At 38.2% G+C, this 15304-nt stretch overlaps 1 protein-coding gene across 1 annotated transcript in view; it reads right to left on the bottom strand.

The window, feature by feature from the left end:
* Positions 1-15304, bottom strand: part of SMC4 (structural maintenance of chromosomes 4) — a 31286-nt gene that overhangs the window by 4916 nt on the left and 11066 nt on the right. Inside the window, exons 6-16 of the mRNA XM_088669152.1 lie at positions 14358-14591; positions 12340-12525; positions 8130-8291; positions 7339-7564; positions 7176-7255; positions 6070-6222; positions 5212-5338; positions 4203-4392; positions 2874-3018; positions 2005-2178; positions 1110-1292 (exon numbers count right to left, since the gene is read on the bottom strand). Coding sequence (XP_088525278.1) covers positions 1110-1292; positions 2005-2178; positions 2874-3018; positions 4203-4392; positions 5212-5338; positions 6070-6222; positions 7176-7255; positions 7339-7564; positions 8130-8291; positions 12340-12525; positions 14358-14591 — 1860 coding nt within the window. The remainder of the gene's footprint in view (positions 1-1109; positions 1293-2004; positions 2179-2873; positions 3019-4202; positions 4393-5211; positions 5339-6069; positions 6223-7175; positions 7256-7338; positions 7565-8129; positions 8292-12339; positions 12526-14357; positions 14592-15304) is intronic.

Genomic DNA, 15304 nt, shown 5'->3' with positions numbered 1-15304 from the left:
AAAGAGAACAACAATTACCAGACCTTTAGAAGGCATCTCAAGGCAGCCCTGTTTAGGGAAGCTTTTAATGTTTGATGGATTTCTGTATTTTAATGTTTGATGGATCTCTGTATTTTAGAATTTCTGTTTTGTTGGAAGCCGCCCAGAGTGGCTGGGGGAACCCGGCCAGATGGGCGGGGTATAAATAATAAATTATTATTATTATTATTATTATTATTGTATGTTTGGCACCTGTGCAAAGGAAGGACATAAGCAGGCTGTCCTAGCATTCCCCTTCCATCAATTAATGCTCCATACAAAAAGTGCGAAAGAAGATACTTTCTGAGAAGGTATCTAGAAGTTGGGCTATACCAGGCATAGGCAAACACAGCCCTCCAGATGTTCTGGGACTACAATTCCCACCATCCCTGACCACTGGTCCTGTTAGCTAGGGATCATGGGAGTTGTAGGCCAAAAACATCTGGAGGGCCTAGTTTGCCTATGCCTGGGCTATACACACAGGTCCTGCTTCCTGAACACAATGCACTCTCCTGAAAATCGTAGGTAAGAATTCACATAACAATTTCCTTTGGAAATGTTTCTAGTACAGTGGTGCCTCGCTTAACGAATGCCCTGCTTAACGAAATTTCCGCTTAACGAAAGGTTTTTTCTAGCGGAGGTTGCCTCGCTAGAGCTAGACGAATGCGTTTTACGAAAAACTCGTCTAGCGAATCACGGTTTCCCATAGGAATGCATTGAAATTCAATTAATGTGTTCCTATGGGCAAAAAAAAAAAATTCAATGCATTCCTATGGGATTCGCTAGACAAATTTTTCGTTATAAGAAAAGACCTGTGGAACGAATTAAATTCGTCTAGCGAGGCACCACTGTATGGGATTCATCCAATCTCTTCCTGCTAAAGCATGCAAGCTGAAGTGAGCACTTGTAAGGAATCTATAAATTTTAAAATTTCCTCAAGAAGTAATGCCACTTAGCTCTTTATAAGGAGAGGTTCTCTCAATGACAAAAAAGAAATACTAGTCGAACAAGCATTTCAGGTAACAGTCTTGCCACAGATCTGTAATTGCTTGTACGAATTCAAGAAACTGCTTTTTAAAAAGTATGATTACCTTTTTTTTATATTCAGCAATGGCATCCAAGTTTGGTTTCATTTCATGACATTGTGCTTCTAAAAGAGCTATCTGATTGGTTATACTATCCGGGTTTCTTATAGCCTCAAGTTCTTCCTGGATGAGCACTGGAAGTTCTTCCACTTGTTCATCTTCCAGAGAATGCAGTGATATTTTTGATATCTAAAATGCATTTTAAGTAGTTAATGAACAAGTCATATTCACATTTCTACAGGTACACTTTAAGGAACTTTCTTGTACCTTAACTGTATGCTAATAGAACAAGTTTGCATTCTTAGTCACACATCCATCTAGAAATTGTGCGTTTTTATTTGATATTTTAAGATTTATACATGTAGTCACTTTAAAGGTCTTCTGATGAAAAAGCAGCCTAGTGGTAAGAAATAACTAAACAACTTTATGATTTAACAAACTTGATATAAGCACTATTTGAGTGTTGATCCAAATAAGAATAATGATCCATTTCAAGTCAGAAAACAAACAATAAAATTTTGGATAGTATGGAGTTTTAACTATATCAAACAGACATTGTAACAATGCAAGGCATGTCCTCCCTATTTTACAAGACACAGAAGAAATTAATTTTTTTCTTTAAAAAAGTAAACCAGGCTCATGCTTTATGGACTCTATATAATAAAGAGACTGGGTGGGATATGAAAATAGTATACTTTCTAATGAGGCATAGTCTGTAACTTTTATAGTTTTTCCAGGATCTTGGTAGTTTGCTTATGATAGATAACATGCAATATTAAAAACAACAACAACCCAATCCTGCTATATGACAGGATTGGGGAAAGCAGTAAAAAAAAAGTTTTCCCCCAAAACATAATATTATAGTATTTCTTAAAATAGTAAGGTATTATAAAGTGTTTACCTCTTTTTGCCAATATTTAATCTTTGATTGATGCTCCGCAATATGACCGTCTAGCTGTTCAATTTTAAGCCTAATACTAAGAGCCTCTTTTTGAAGCAAATGCTCTTCATCTTGGATAGCTTTAATTTTCTGAAGCATAGAGCGGTGTTCTGCTTGAATCTCTGGCAAGGACTCCTAAGTAAAGATCATAGGTGGAAGTTTATTTATTATTATTCAGTTACTGGAAAGGGTTTACATTTCTAGAGCTCCAATTTGTCTCTTTAAAACAAAGGTAATACCCAACATCAAAATAATTGTCAAACACAACCGTTTGGAAGGTCAAATGCTGCTGGAAATGTTTTAGCATGGTGGCAGCAGGTGTTAACAAAGGGGCAGGGAGGGGCCCTCTGTGCAGCCTTGTGTTGAGTAGCATCAACTCAGTAACATGTGGAACACCAGCTTTTCTCACCACCTCTGAGCTGCAAATGCCTGGTAGCACACTAATGCCTGGAGAATGGGGGGAAAGTCAGCTTTTTTTGCACATACACCCCTTACTTACACACGATTTTCTACTCCGAAGTGATGCATATAGAATTATAACCTGGCACAGGAAGAGTAATGATTTTAAGTGTAAATAGTAAATTCTCTGGAGTGAACAGTGCCTCATTTTTATGCAATATGAGCATACCTTTAAAATGATATAAATAAATTGAGCAATTGAATCAAATTTTCTCTTAAATACAATTTTTGCTGGTGAAGACTTGTAGTGGATTTTATTACCACATGCATTAAAACTCTACTTGTACAGTACATCACATACATTTAATACACTGTTCTGCATCTTTAAAAACATACCCTATGTAACGAATTTAAATTAGTATCATACATACTTCAGCTTCTTTGCTGTCATCCATAACTTTAGCAGCTCTTTCTTCTAGTGTATTCAGCTGTTCTGTTAAGTCTTGGAGGGCTTTTTTATTCTCTTCAATTTCCTTCTCAGTGTGGAGAACAGCATCTTCTGATTTATTCAGGTTTCTATCAAATACAATACAATAATAAAGTAGGTAAGAAGCCTCTACTCTACTGACATTAAAACCTTGAGTATAAATCAAATTTTAAAATGAAATATAAAACAAAATATTGACAATGGAAGACTGTGATATGATGGTCATATTTAATTATTCAAAGGGATGTAACATTTCCATTTGGGAAAATCTGTTTTCATTATGAAAAACACACACCAGATTTTAAATTTCTATAGAGTGAAAGGACTGGAAATATAACCAACTTGCAACTTCTGTGCATTTAACTTGTGCAATTGCAGCTTTACATGCTCGGCAGCAGGTCAGCTGAAATTGCACAAACTGAATACATGGAAAGTGGAGAACTTAAAAGCTCTTTCTGCGTAGGGTTTTCATGGCAGAGCTTTACAGCTCTAAGACTTTCTTACCAGGCTCTGGGAAGGAGCTTCTCAGAGCCTAGTAAGCAAGGCAAAGAACTTATAAGTTTGCTGCCTTGTGTGGGGTGCAAGGCCTGCTCAGTGTGCCTGCTTCAGAAAGAGTAGGGATGATCATGTGGGGCTGGTTCCAAAGTTGTTCTGGCTATATGCAATTTCAGCTTTATGTACAAACTCCCACCCCCAGAACATAACCTGTGTACAAGTTGTGAGCCTACTGTACATGCACCTTCTGGAGACTACTCACCTACATTTCCCCACTTTTTTATCATTTCCTGTGATATCTATTTCCTAGCCCAATGTCCATGGATTTCCTGACACACTATTTCAGTGGCTAAGTACAGTGGTACCTCTGGTTAAGAACTTAATTCGTTCTGGAGGTCCGTTCTTAATCTGAAACCCTTCTTAACCTGAGGTACCACTTTAGCTAATGAGGCGTCCCGCCACCGTGCGATTTCTGTTCTTATCCTGAAGCGAAGTTCTTAACCCAAGGTACTATTTCTGGGTTAGTGGAATATGTAACCTGAAGCATCTGTAACCTGAAGCATCTGTAACCCAAGGTACCACTGTATATGACAACAAGCACAGAATCTATTGGCACACAAATTAATATTTTAAGAATAGAAGACTTTATTTTAAAAAGAACCAACTACTATGTTGCAAATCCATTACTTTTGCTACTTGTTTTCTTTAAACACTATAGTGAAATGTATCCTGTTTATTTTTTATGTTGGTTTCAAAGGATATAAAATAATTTCCATACCTATCTGCTGTCTTGATTGCCACCTGAGCTTTAGTAATAGCAGAAGCACATTGATCTATTTCCTTGTTTATCTTATCAAGATTGTCTTGATGAGCTTTAAGCTTATTATTATTTATGTCAATTATGAGATTATGCAATCTCTTTATTTCTGTTTCCAATTTACCAGCCTTTGCAGCAACTTTGTCATAATCTGCAAGACAAAGTAAATAAAAAATGAACTTGATGAATACTTCTAGTGCTAAATATATAAACAGTATGGCATGAGCAAACTACGTGTTCAAATGTTTACATGTTTACAATATTTATTATTGTGCAAAATAAATGTATATCCACATTTACTTAGCTATAATACAATGTGTGCATTACTTCAGCTGTAATTTCCTAAACAGTATTTGTTAAGGTTACAGGTAGGTAGCCGTGTTGGTCTGGGTCGAAGTAAAAAGTACCCTTGCTTTTTCATGCAAAACCATTTGCAGTCGTTTTCGGTCATCAACAGCTATCAGTCAGTCAATCACCCACTTCCACCACCCTTCTGAGTGATACCCCTCCCCTCCCCACCCCTTCTCTACATAAGCGCCTAGGGACTCCTATTTCAGTGTATCTGAAGAAGTGTGCATGCACACGAAAGCTCATACCAAAATAAAAACTTAGTTGGTCTTTAAGGTGCTACTGAAAGTATTTGTTAAATTATTTGTTTTGTAGATTGAATAGTTTTCTTACAAGGAAAATTATCTATAACTACTAGCATCAGGCTTGTTGACTAACTGGAAAGGATAGCTTTATTGAATAAAAATACAATAATCTCCAAATTATTGAATCTCTTATTTGATTTCTATCCGATAGGAGTGAGGGGCACAGAGAAGTAGGTTTAAAAAAAGTGAGACTATATAAACCTGCGTGTACAGGTTCCTCCTCCCAAATGTGCCCATGGGCCAAAAAAGTGGATGACCCCTAAAACACATCAATTATGATTCACCCTCAATTATATTTCACTGCAATGTTGACATACCTTCTTTGAAACAATGACATTTTCTCTCCATTTCTTTCTGCTTGATTTTGTCTGGAACTGCAGCAATTACATTTCGTTCAAGTTCTTTAACCTGGATTTTTAAGTGAGCCTCTTGCTCTGTCAAACTCTAAAGAACACAATTATTAATTACTATTAATTTCATTTGTGACACTATTCCTGAGACATCTAGCAGTGATTTACAACACAATAAAAACATGCATAAAACATTTGCATACATAAAAATAGCTAAAACAGCCCACACCAACTAACATAATTATGTCAGGGGTTTTTTTTAGGATGAAGGACAAACTCCAAGAAAGATCCTAACCTTGGAATTGGGAGACAGACTTTAACAAATAACTCTTAGATGAGAGCCTGTGCTGGCTTAGAATACAGATGGAAGACCCCCAAGATAATTGCTGCCCACAGGCTTACCAGAAAACATTAGGTGCATTATAAGTTTTTAAGAACATCAGACTGAGGCTGTACAACTTGCTTTTAATGGGTTCTGCTTTTTTCTTTTTGGAGACCATTACTCTTCCCTATTACTTAAACTAGTTTGTCTGGCCTGTCTTTTCTAAAATGTACAGGTTTTTTTTAACATTCTCTCTGGCTCAAACACTCTTTTCAAAATAACTGCTCTTAACATTCTTCCATACAATGCAGGAACAAGTATCAACAGCCAAAGCTAAACAGCCTACTTTTCTATTGCCTGTGTTTTGAACAAGTTTTAAAATACCTGAAATCCTTCATATAAGATAGTATATTTAAAGGATAATCTCCATCAGAAGACACGACTGGTGTATCCAGAGCTAAGAGAAAAAGCAGTAAGGTATCTTTAGCCTAACTTATGATTACCTGAATGTTTGCACTGTACTTTCCTAACGTGTTCCTCATTTCTCTAATGCTCTGGTGCAATTTTGATATTGCTTCTTCAAGTTGCACTTTTTGTTCCTGATACTGTGTTGCTTTCTGGAGATTCTTTTGCAGCTGCGATTCCATTTTATTTACCTAGGGGCAAGTTATAAAATGTAAAAAAAAAGTAATGTATATAACATGCAAATAAACCAGGGATGGGGAACCTATGCCCCTCCAGATGTTATTGGACTTTAGCTGTCACCCGCCCGATTGAAACTCTGGCTCACATGGTCCTTGAATGCAAAATGTATGCTGATAGCCGCCAGCAATACTTGGACCAACTATGTATTCCAAACTGGAAACCGTAGATAGAGGTGACATGCTTCCTATTACAGGGGAGAGACCAGGAGCGTACCAGGACTGTAGCTGAGTTCCTCAATTTGATCTTTTGCCGCCGAAGTACATTACAGGATCCTGCCCCTGTAGGAGACCCACAGAGGTAAAATAGATTGCTGGCCTCCCCTCCCTTTTTGCAAGTGACTGTAATGATGGGTTGGTGACGTGATCACACTGGACTATTTATTTTAAATGTTTGTAAATGATGCCAATAAAGGTTTTGATTGTCTTTAGCTGTCAACAGCTTCAGCTAGTGAATGGACGTGGATGAGAGGGTTGTGTTTCAACATCTGGAGAGCCAACTGTTCTCAATACCAGACCAAAAAAGCCCCCAATTCATCAAAATATATTTCAGTGTTTATGTCTAGACTTAATATAAGAAAAGCAAAGAGCTTTCAGAACCAACATAGCCCCTGTTAAAGGTTGGCTGGGTGTGTTAGTATAGAAGTGCATCTCTGCTACCAAGCAAGCACACCAGTCCCAGAGGTGGCAGGGGCCAAAATAGGGCATTCCATGAGCAACGTTCAATCTGCCAGATTGAAAAGTTCCTTCGTCCCCCATCATATCCACAGATGGTGCCCCTGACCACAGCCACCCTGGCACTAGATAGGTATTTTCTGTCCCACTGATTTCAGTTGGCAGGTAACCAGTAAAAGATTCTCCCCACTCCTCATTAGGAATGCAGAAAGTTTTAGAGAAAGCATACTAACCTCATCTTCTGATGTTTCAACTACAACAGAGGATCCCATTCTACCCTTCATTACTTTTCCTCCACCACCAGTCATTGTACCTACGGAAGGACCAAGAACAAATTAGCAATTCTTTATTTCCCATTCAAATAAAACTTTAACCACAACTAAAAATTTTAAATACCTGATTGTTCTATAATTTGTCCTTGTAAAGTTACAACTCTCCATCTCTTGTCTTTCTGGAATGCAACTCTGGTAGCCTGGTCCAGGTTACTGGCTACCAAAGTGTCACGTAATGCAAAATAAAAAGCATTGCGAACCTTCTCATCTTTAACTTTTACCATATCAAATAAACGAGGAATGTTTTCAGGAGTCTGGATTTTTCCCATGCTTTTCTCCCATACTGCCATCTGAAGGATTAAAACAACCACAAAACCAGTAAACTAACCATCAAGAACTGCACAGGTCCTTGATATTACCTCTTTAGCTTACTTTCATAGATCTTTGTTCACATTTTAATTGTTTTCCAATACTTTATTACAACAGTGCAATCATATACAGGCTTCTTCAAAATAAAGCTCCCTGAACTTCATAGGGTTTACTCTCTAATACGTGTTTTGAACCTGAAGCACCATTTTTCCCTTACGTAAATCTATGTGATGCAGATACATGCCTCTCAATATGTACTTACACTTATATTAAAAACTGAGACTTTGTGATGTTTATTACAAACATGAGCTGTCACTAGTAAGACTATTTTAACAGACTGTAATAAGATACTATTTATACAAATATACTTTACGGTATTTGTACCGATCATATATCAAACAGTTTTACTATTATAAGCCATTTTAAAATCTAAAAAATGACACTGTAAAAACCAGCTAAACATAGTAGTAATGTAAAAACAAATCTATATGCAACTTCAACTTATTCAATTTAAAAAGTTATCTATTAAAAAAAGTTATTACAAACCTTGTCAAGCCCTATAAATGTTGCCACTCCAATGTTTTCCTTCTTCAAGAATTTAACACATTCTTGAGCAGTATCTATGGTGTCGACTACAATGTGATCTAATGCTCCACATGATGATGAAATTGCAACATCATACTTCTCATCTATGGCTCCCAAGTCACCCTAGTAGCAAAAAAGAAAGCACTTAGGTTAGTAATATGAGTACCAGACATCCAGTCCTAAGCATAATTGCATGTAAGTCCCATTGGTTTTAATGGATCTCATCCCTTAACATAAAAGAACTTCTCACGTTGTCGTTTTAATGTCCTTTCACACTGCTCCCATGATTTAGGGTAGAATTTAAGCAGAATTCTCTCCTGAAAGCTATGGGGAAAAATATGTTAACTAAGAAATGATGGCTCAGAACAAATGCGATAGGGTAATATCTCAAAAGGCAATTGCTCAAATTTGCATACTGTTCTGGCTAATCTCTTACTTCTTAAAGTAGCTACATTTGGGCAGAATACATAATAGCTCACAGGGCACTTTGGCAATCAGCTTCCAGACTGGAGATAAGACAATGAAATATTACTGTATTGGCCCGAATATAAGCCACACTTTAACTTTTCACGGATGGAATTTGGAGGAAAATGTGCAGCTTATATTTGCGAACTTACACCACCAGCAAAGTGGCACAGCTCCCCCCACCCACCCAGAGAGCAGCCCGAGAGCATGGGGCAACAGTGCTCCCAAGCCTCCCCCGAGCCGTCGGGGGGAAGGCCGCCAGCAAAGCGGCGCGGCTGCCCCCCAGGAAACAGCCTGGGAGTGTGGGGGGAATGGTACCCATAGTCGGGTATTGTCTCTCCCCCCCCCCGAATTTTAGAGGTGAAGTTTATTTGCAGGTGCGGCTTATATTCGGGCCAATACGATACATGTAAGTGAATGCAGATAAAAGGTAGCTTGGTTACATCCAGAGATGCTGGAGAATGCTGCTGCCCAGTGTTTTTGCATGTTTCCTTGAAGACTCAGAGAGGCTGAGCTTTATCTGGGAGAATAATCATGAGAATGACTATCACCAATCAGAGACTCTTTTCTCATGAGACTGAACAAGGACTATGAGCTGAATCTATTCAAAACTCTTAATAAAATTGAGTGGTCTGGATACTGAAGATCAGCAAAGTATAGCTTTTCCACCGAAAACATCTATGTTCTATAAGTCTAGAGCTGCAGGCAGGCAGAAGCCCCTACACAGAAAGCCCGGAATGATAATACTCCAGAATTTGAAAAATACCACGTATCCATCCATAGATTTTTGGCTAATTGAAGTTTGGGATGTGGTATCCACAGCGAAATTAACAAACCTAGTTAGGATGAGGGAGGGTAGACTGATTTTTTTTTAATGGAAAATGTGTGTGTGTCTGTGTGTGAGAGTGAGAGACCTGTGGAAATAGGGTAGTATATAAATTCAATAAATAAAAATGAAAATAATAGATAAAATATAACGTTCAACAATCCATAATTTTTGTTGGGGGAGGTTTAAGAATTCAAAACTGTAATTTAATAACAGGCTGGTTTAGAAATGTACATTGTATTGATTTTATCTTATTCCAAGATTTCCAAGCCTATTACATTATGTATTGTGGAAATAGGTGATATATTAAATTGTATCTATAATAATAGTACAAGCATAGGCAAACTTGGCCCTCCAGATGTTTTCAGACTACAATTCCCATCATCCCTGACCACTGGTCTTGTTAGCTAGGGATCATGGTAGCTGTAGGCCAAAAACATCTGGAGGGGCAAGTTTGCTTATGCCCATAATAGTGTATTGAATTATTTGCTGATATATTTTACTATATATTCATTTTCTCTCTTTGCAAATATATAACAAACAAATAAAATTTGAAAATACACGAGAGCCCAATGCTGTGATCTTGGGCAAACCCTCCCTCCTTAAAAAAAGTGAAATATTACTGTATTTATATTTAGTGGGTATTTACCTCAGAAGCTTATTCACACCAGTCCTTTTAGAAGAGCTATTTCCTTCAATATATCATATAACCTTTTCTTTAATTTGGAAATCAACTTTTGCCTTGGAGAGATGATTGTGCATGCAGTCCTCTCAAAAGCTCCCTCAATGTCTTGCAACTTCCCCTGCCAAATATTCTCACTAACCAAGTTAGCCTACGCAGATAAAGGAAGAGAAGTACGGTACCACTGTGTATCTATCTGAAGGTTAGCTGTACACTGCCAGTGCAAGATCAGGTTGGGTAAAACTTGTGGCCCAAAGCAGAAACAGATCTTGGGGGAAGCAGGTACCTCCCATAATTAAGTTTGCGTATTCAACAAGCTCAAACAGCCCATACATTATTAATATATAAGGTAACTGAAGAGAAAAAACACCTACTTCCCTAACTATAGATCTAAGACAGGGGTAGGCAACCTCAGGCCTGTGGGCCAGATGCGGCCCAATCACCTTCTCAATCCGGCCCACGGACAGTCCAGGAATCAGTGTGTTTTTACATGAGTAGAATGTGTGCTTTTATTTAAAATGCATCTCTGGGTTATTTGTGGGGCATAGGAATTCGTTCATTTTTTTTCTTCAAAATTTAGTCCGGCCCACCGCATGGTCTGAGGGACGGTGAACCGGCCCACGGCTGAAAAAGGTTGCTGACCCCTGATCTAAGAGAAGCTGAGTGGAATGACAAACTGCCAGAAAACCTTGGTCCTATTTATGTAAACCTTCATGGCCTTTCAGGCAGCCAAAGAATGCTAGGCCTGCTCCAAAGGGTGGCAAGGATCTGGGCAGCTGGTTAAGACACCTAATTATTGTTGTCTATGGAACCTTGATAGGACTGGGCATGAAAGCTGGGTTTTCTCCTCAACACTACTCTATCCTTATGAAAAACACACAAGTGTTTTACAGTGGAGACTGGAGAAAGCATTCAGCTTAGATACCCTGCAGGAAGAGGTGATAGCTACTTGGAAATGGATTTTAAACACTCTTAGGGGCAATGCCATAAATAACTCAAAGGTGGTTTCTGGAGAGCTGAGAAAACCCTGTACAGTGGTACCTTGGTTCTCAAACTTAATCCATTCCAGAAGTCCGTTCCAAAACCAAAACATTCCAAAACCAAGGCGCGCTTTCCCATAGAAAGCAATGCTAAACGAATTCATCTGTTCCAGACTTTTAAAAACTGTAAAAAAGCAATTTAACATGAATTTTACTATCTAACGTGACCAGTGATCCATAAAACAAAAGCAATAATCAATCTACTGTATGATAAAATAAGACAGTATTGTAGATGATAAAAATTAAAATTACTTTTTTTTTATTACCTGCACTGATGATAGTCATTATTTGAATGGGGGGCTTTTATCCATTTCCGCAGTCACACAATCAATCAATAAATCAATCAATCAGTAGCTGAACTGGGTTCAGTCACAAAAACAAATTAACCAAAAAAGCCTCAAAAACATAAAATAAATAGCAAAAACAAAAGCGCCAAACTTAACCCATTCCGGAAGTCCATTTGACTTCTGAAATGTTCGAAAACCAAGGCGCAGCTTCTGATTGCTGCAGGCGCCCCGGAAACAATAGTCGACAGCCACATCAGATGTTCGGCTTCCAAAAAACGTTTGAAAACTGGAACACTTACATCCGGGTTTTCAACGTTTGAGAACCAAGGTACCACTGTGTAGCTCTGCATTTCAGCATAGCTCTATGAAGGAAATGTTTCAGCAACAGATATGAAATTGTAGATAAGGGCAACTAAAAAGGGATAGAAGATATAGTTACATATGTGTCTTTTGAGAGTGTTTACAAAGGTCTTCCTAAAGGAAGAAAATGTCCCTAACTTTTGCTATCCAGAAATTGATCCCATTAGAAGAACACCATACAATAAAACACCTGAAGGAGACAAATTGCTAAGCTGTACTAAAGGGAAGAGGGGATGTCTGCAAACAAGGCATACGCTGCAACAGGTGCATGAGAAAGACAATGTAACACACAACTAAAGCTGGCCTGAGAAGAATGGGAGGTTGAGAATGATGTGACTACTTCAAACAAGGCAGAATGCAAACTAAATTACCAGTATGGGAGCTGCCTACTTGCCCTCCAGTTCTATTCCTACCTTCAACCACAAAGTGGAGACATTACTCAATCTGACAACCCTTCACTGGCAATGGGAAAAAGCACAATACAGAAATGGCAAGAAAAATAAGAACTTACTAGTCTTCCATAAATTCCAGGGATTTTCCCAGACTTCATCTGTTGAAGTAAAACTTCAAGAACTTTTCCTCGACTTTTATTTATTGCCAATGAGCTTCTTGCTTCTTCTACTTTCTGACGCAGATCTTGAACATAATTCTTGACGTCTGCTTCATCTCTTACAAGTTTATTAAGATCATTCTCTTTCTTAAAAGAAAAAGGCATTAAATTATTTTGTTTTTGAAAATTCCACAAGTAGTTCATACAGAATTGAGATTTTCTAAAGAAATTGTATTCCTCTAGTAACAAACTCCACTATAGAGGAACTAGCTGGGGTTCCCAGACTTTCTGGGCTAACAGGCACATTTGGACTTTTAATGTCTAGGAGATGCTACCACAAATTTTCAATCACAGACAAGCTGCCATAAAAGGCAAGCTCAGTTAGAAACTGCTCTCTGGCAAACATGATGAGCAGCCAATCTTCTCCCCATCTTTGAAGCTGCAAGGCAGAGATAGTCTTAGCAGTTGTGTAATGATCCCCCTGGCCCACTACTAGACTTTGAGTTGTTTGGCAGCTGTGGGACCAAAATGCTTGGATAGAATTTTCCTCACAGGAATAAACTGGCAAACTGAAGCAAGAAAAATCGTGGAAACTGAATATCATTGTTTGAATGTGCTCAGGTGACAACACCCATGCAGCAACATATCCCTGGAAAGGGCAGGCAAAAACTTGCTTGGAGAGCGGTGGGTTGGCCAGGAGGACTAGCCAATTATTGTAAATCCCTGAATCTACTGCTCATTGACTCACAAATAATTCTGAATATGGTTAAAAGTTTTAAGGGACAGCATAATTATCACTTCTAGATGCCCTGGTCCATAAGTTCCCTTATTCAGCTAGATCATGAACTATATCATTAAATAAAACTTATTCCCACTCAGTATCTGCTGCCACGTTTTTGGCCTGTATGAATATTTTAACAGTTCAATAGCAACTCTTTTCCACCTCCATATCTTTCTGTTAGCGTCACATACCACCTTGGGAAGTTGATAGAAAGGATCTCATATTTAGATGAAGAAACTGAATAGGACTTTTCAGGTCCTCAAAGCGATTATTTACAAAAATGTTTAATTTGAAGAAACTGGTGACATCCCTACCTATTAACACCCACTGTAGAAATTGCACTGAGAGATAACCATCTAAACCCTACTTGGACTCTAGGATTAATGCCCATGTAAAAGGCATTTAATTTGGGCCATATCTTAAGGGACAGAACTAAATGGAGCAGTTGAGTGAATGATCTTTAATTATAACTTGGGTGCAGGCCCTCAAGATGGAACCTATGAACTACCTATCCAGCCTAGTGAGAGAAGTTATCCTATTCAATGAGTGTCCTCCACTCCACTCTATCAAACTTAGAGACCAACTAAGTTTGTCATTGGTATGAGTTTTCGTGTGCATGCACACTTCTTTAGATATCTGAAGTGTGCATGCACACGAAAGCTCATACCAATGACAAACTTAGTTGGTCTCTGAGGTGCTACTAGGAAGAATTTTTTTATTTTGTTTCGACTATGGCAGACCAACACGGCTACCTACCTGTAACTAAAACTAGTTTAATGTTAACAAGCAGTGTACTGATGCATCCTGCTCAACAGTCCTCAATTCCTTCACTTGTGTTGTTACTGCATTGAGGTGTGGGAATAAGCCAGAAGCTGGCTTCATGTTATTTGTGAAACAGTACTTGTAGTTGGTTTCCCCCAAACAAACCATGTGTGCTGGTTTGCACGGAATGCAAAGCTACCCTCTGGCTTGTTTCCTTCCTAGAATAGCAACAGCAGAAGCAAGGGGGGGGGGCCTCCATCTAAGAAAGTAACTGGAGAGGAACTATGCAGGGTTCTATTACAGGTTTTAATACTATTGATAGTAATAGTTTTGACAGTCTTAACACCAAACATTTCTGGGAAAAGTAGTAACACTTAAATTGCAATATGAAATTAAGCATTTCAGGAATATAAACAAATCTTCAGTAACATCTAACCTTCTTTAGATCATGCTCAGCTTGAGGCAGTTTTGACTCCAGATCTTTGATAGTGGCTAACCTTTCTTTAAGTGTTCCTGAAGCAGTCTGAAGAGCTTCTTCTGCTGTTTTAAACTGTGATACTGCAGTATTATGGTGACTAAGGTAGAGATCAAGTTCTGACTGTGCCACCTCCAAATTTGAACGTGCTTCATTAACAGTTTTGCTAAATTCCATGAGTTCTTTTTCTTTGTCCTATGAAAATGAAATTTGTAAAAGTCATATTTAAAAAAGCCCTTTGCTCACAATTAAAGTGGTAATGCACCGATCCTGGCAATTCTCCCAGAATAGTTTTCCTCAGCTGCAATGCCACTCCTGAAAAGTAGAGATAAGCCAGCGACCCTCTCAAAAATCAGCTTTAGTGAAATGCTAATTGTCTCCTCCCCATCTACAACTACCTCTATGAGCAGTCATTCCACCTTGCTGAATCTTGAAGTCATTGGTGTGTGTAGAATGTATTTTCCTATTGGTTTTGCAGATGGATTCAATGCTGTTTTTTAACTTTACATGCTGTTTTTAGTTCTGCATTTGTAATTAACCACAATATTTTCAAATATTTACGTAAGAAGCCCTCTCCATTGGTTCGGCTGGGATTGTTTGGCTCCGCTCATCCCAAAACCATCTCCTACAATGAGCATTTTGGCTAACAGTCTGAAAGTCTATATCTGAATTTGCTTTCTTTTTAACTAACAACTCATTGTTTCATCCCTTTTGCACCTGGTCTAGATTGGAAGGCATTACTTTAAATTGTAAACCACTTTGTCAAAAATGCTGTATGAAATACACTGCATAAATGACACAGATTAACTCAGTTTCAGTTTATAAGATACGTAGCAAGGGATTTAATCCAGCCATACAAATAAATGGTCATGCAGCTTGCTTTGTCCACCCATAATAAACACTGTTCT

This window comes from Zootoca vivipara, chromosome 5 (assembly GCF_965207765.1).
Source record: "Zootoca vivipara chromosome 5, rZooViv2.hap1.1, whole genome shotgun sequence".
NCBI classification, from domain to species: domain Eukaryota; kingdom Metazoa; phylum Chordata; class Lepidosauria; order Squamata; family Lacertidae; genus Zootoca; species Zootoca vivipara.
This window is presented reverse-complemented; position numbering and strand designations above follow the sequence as displayed.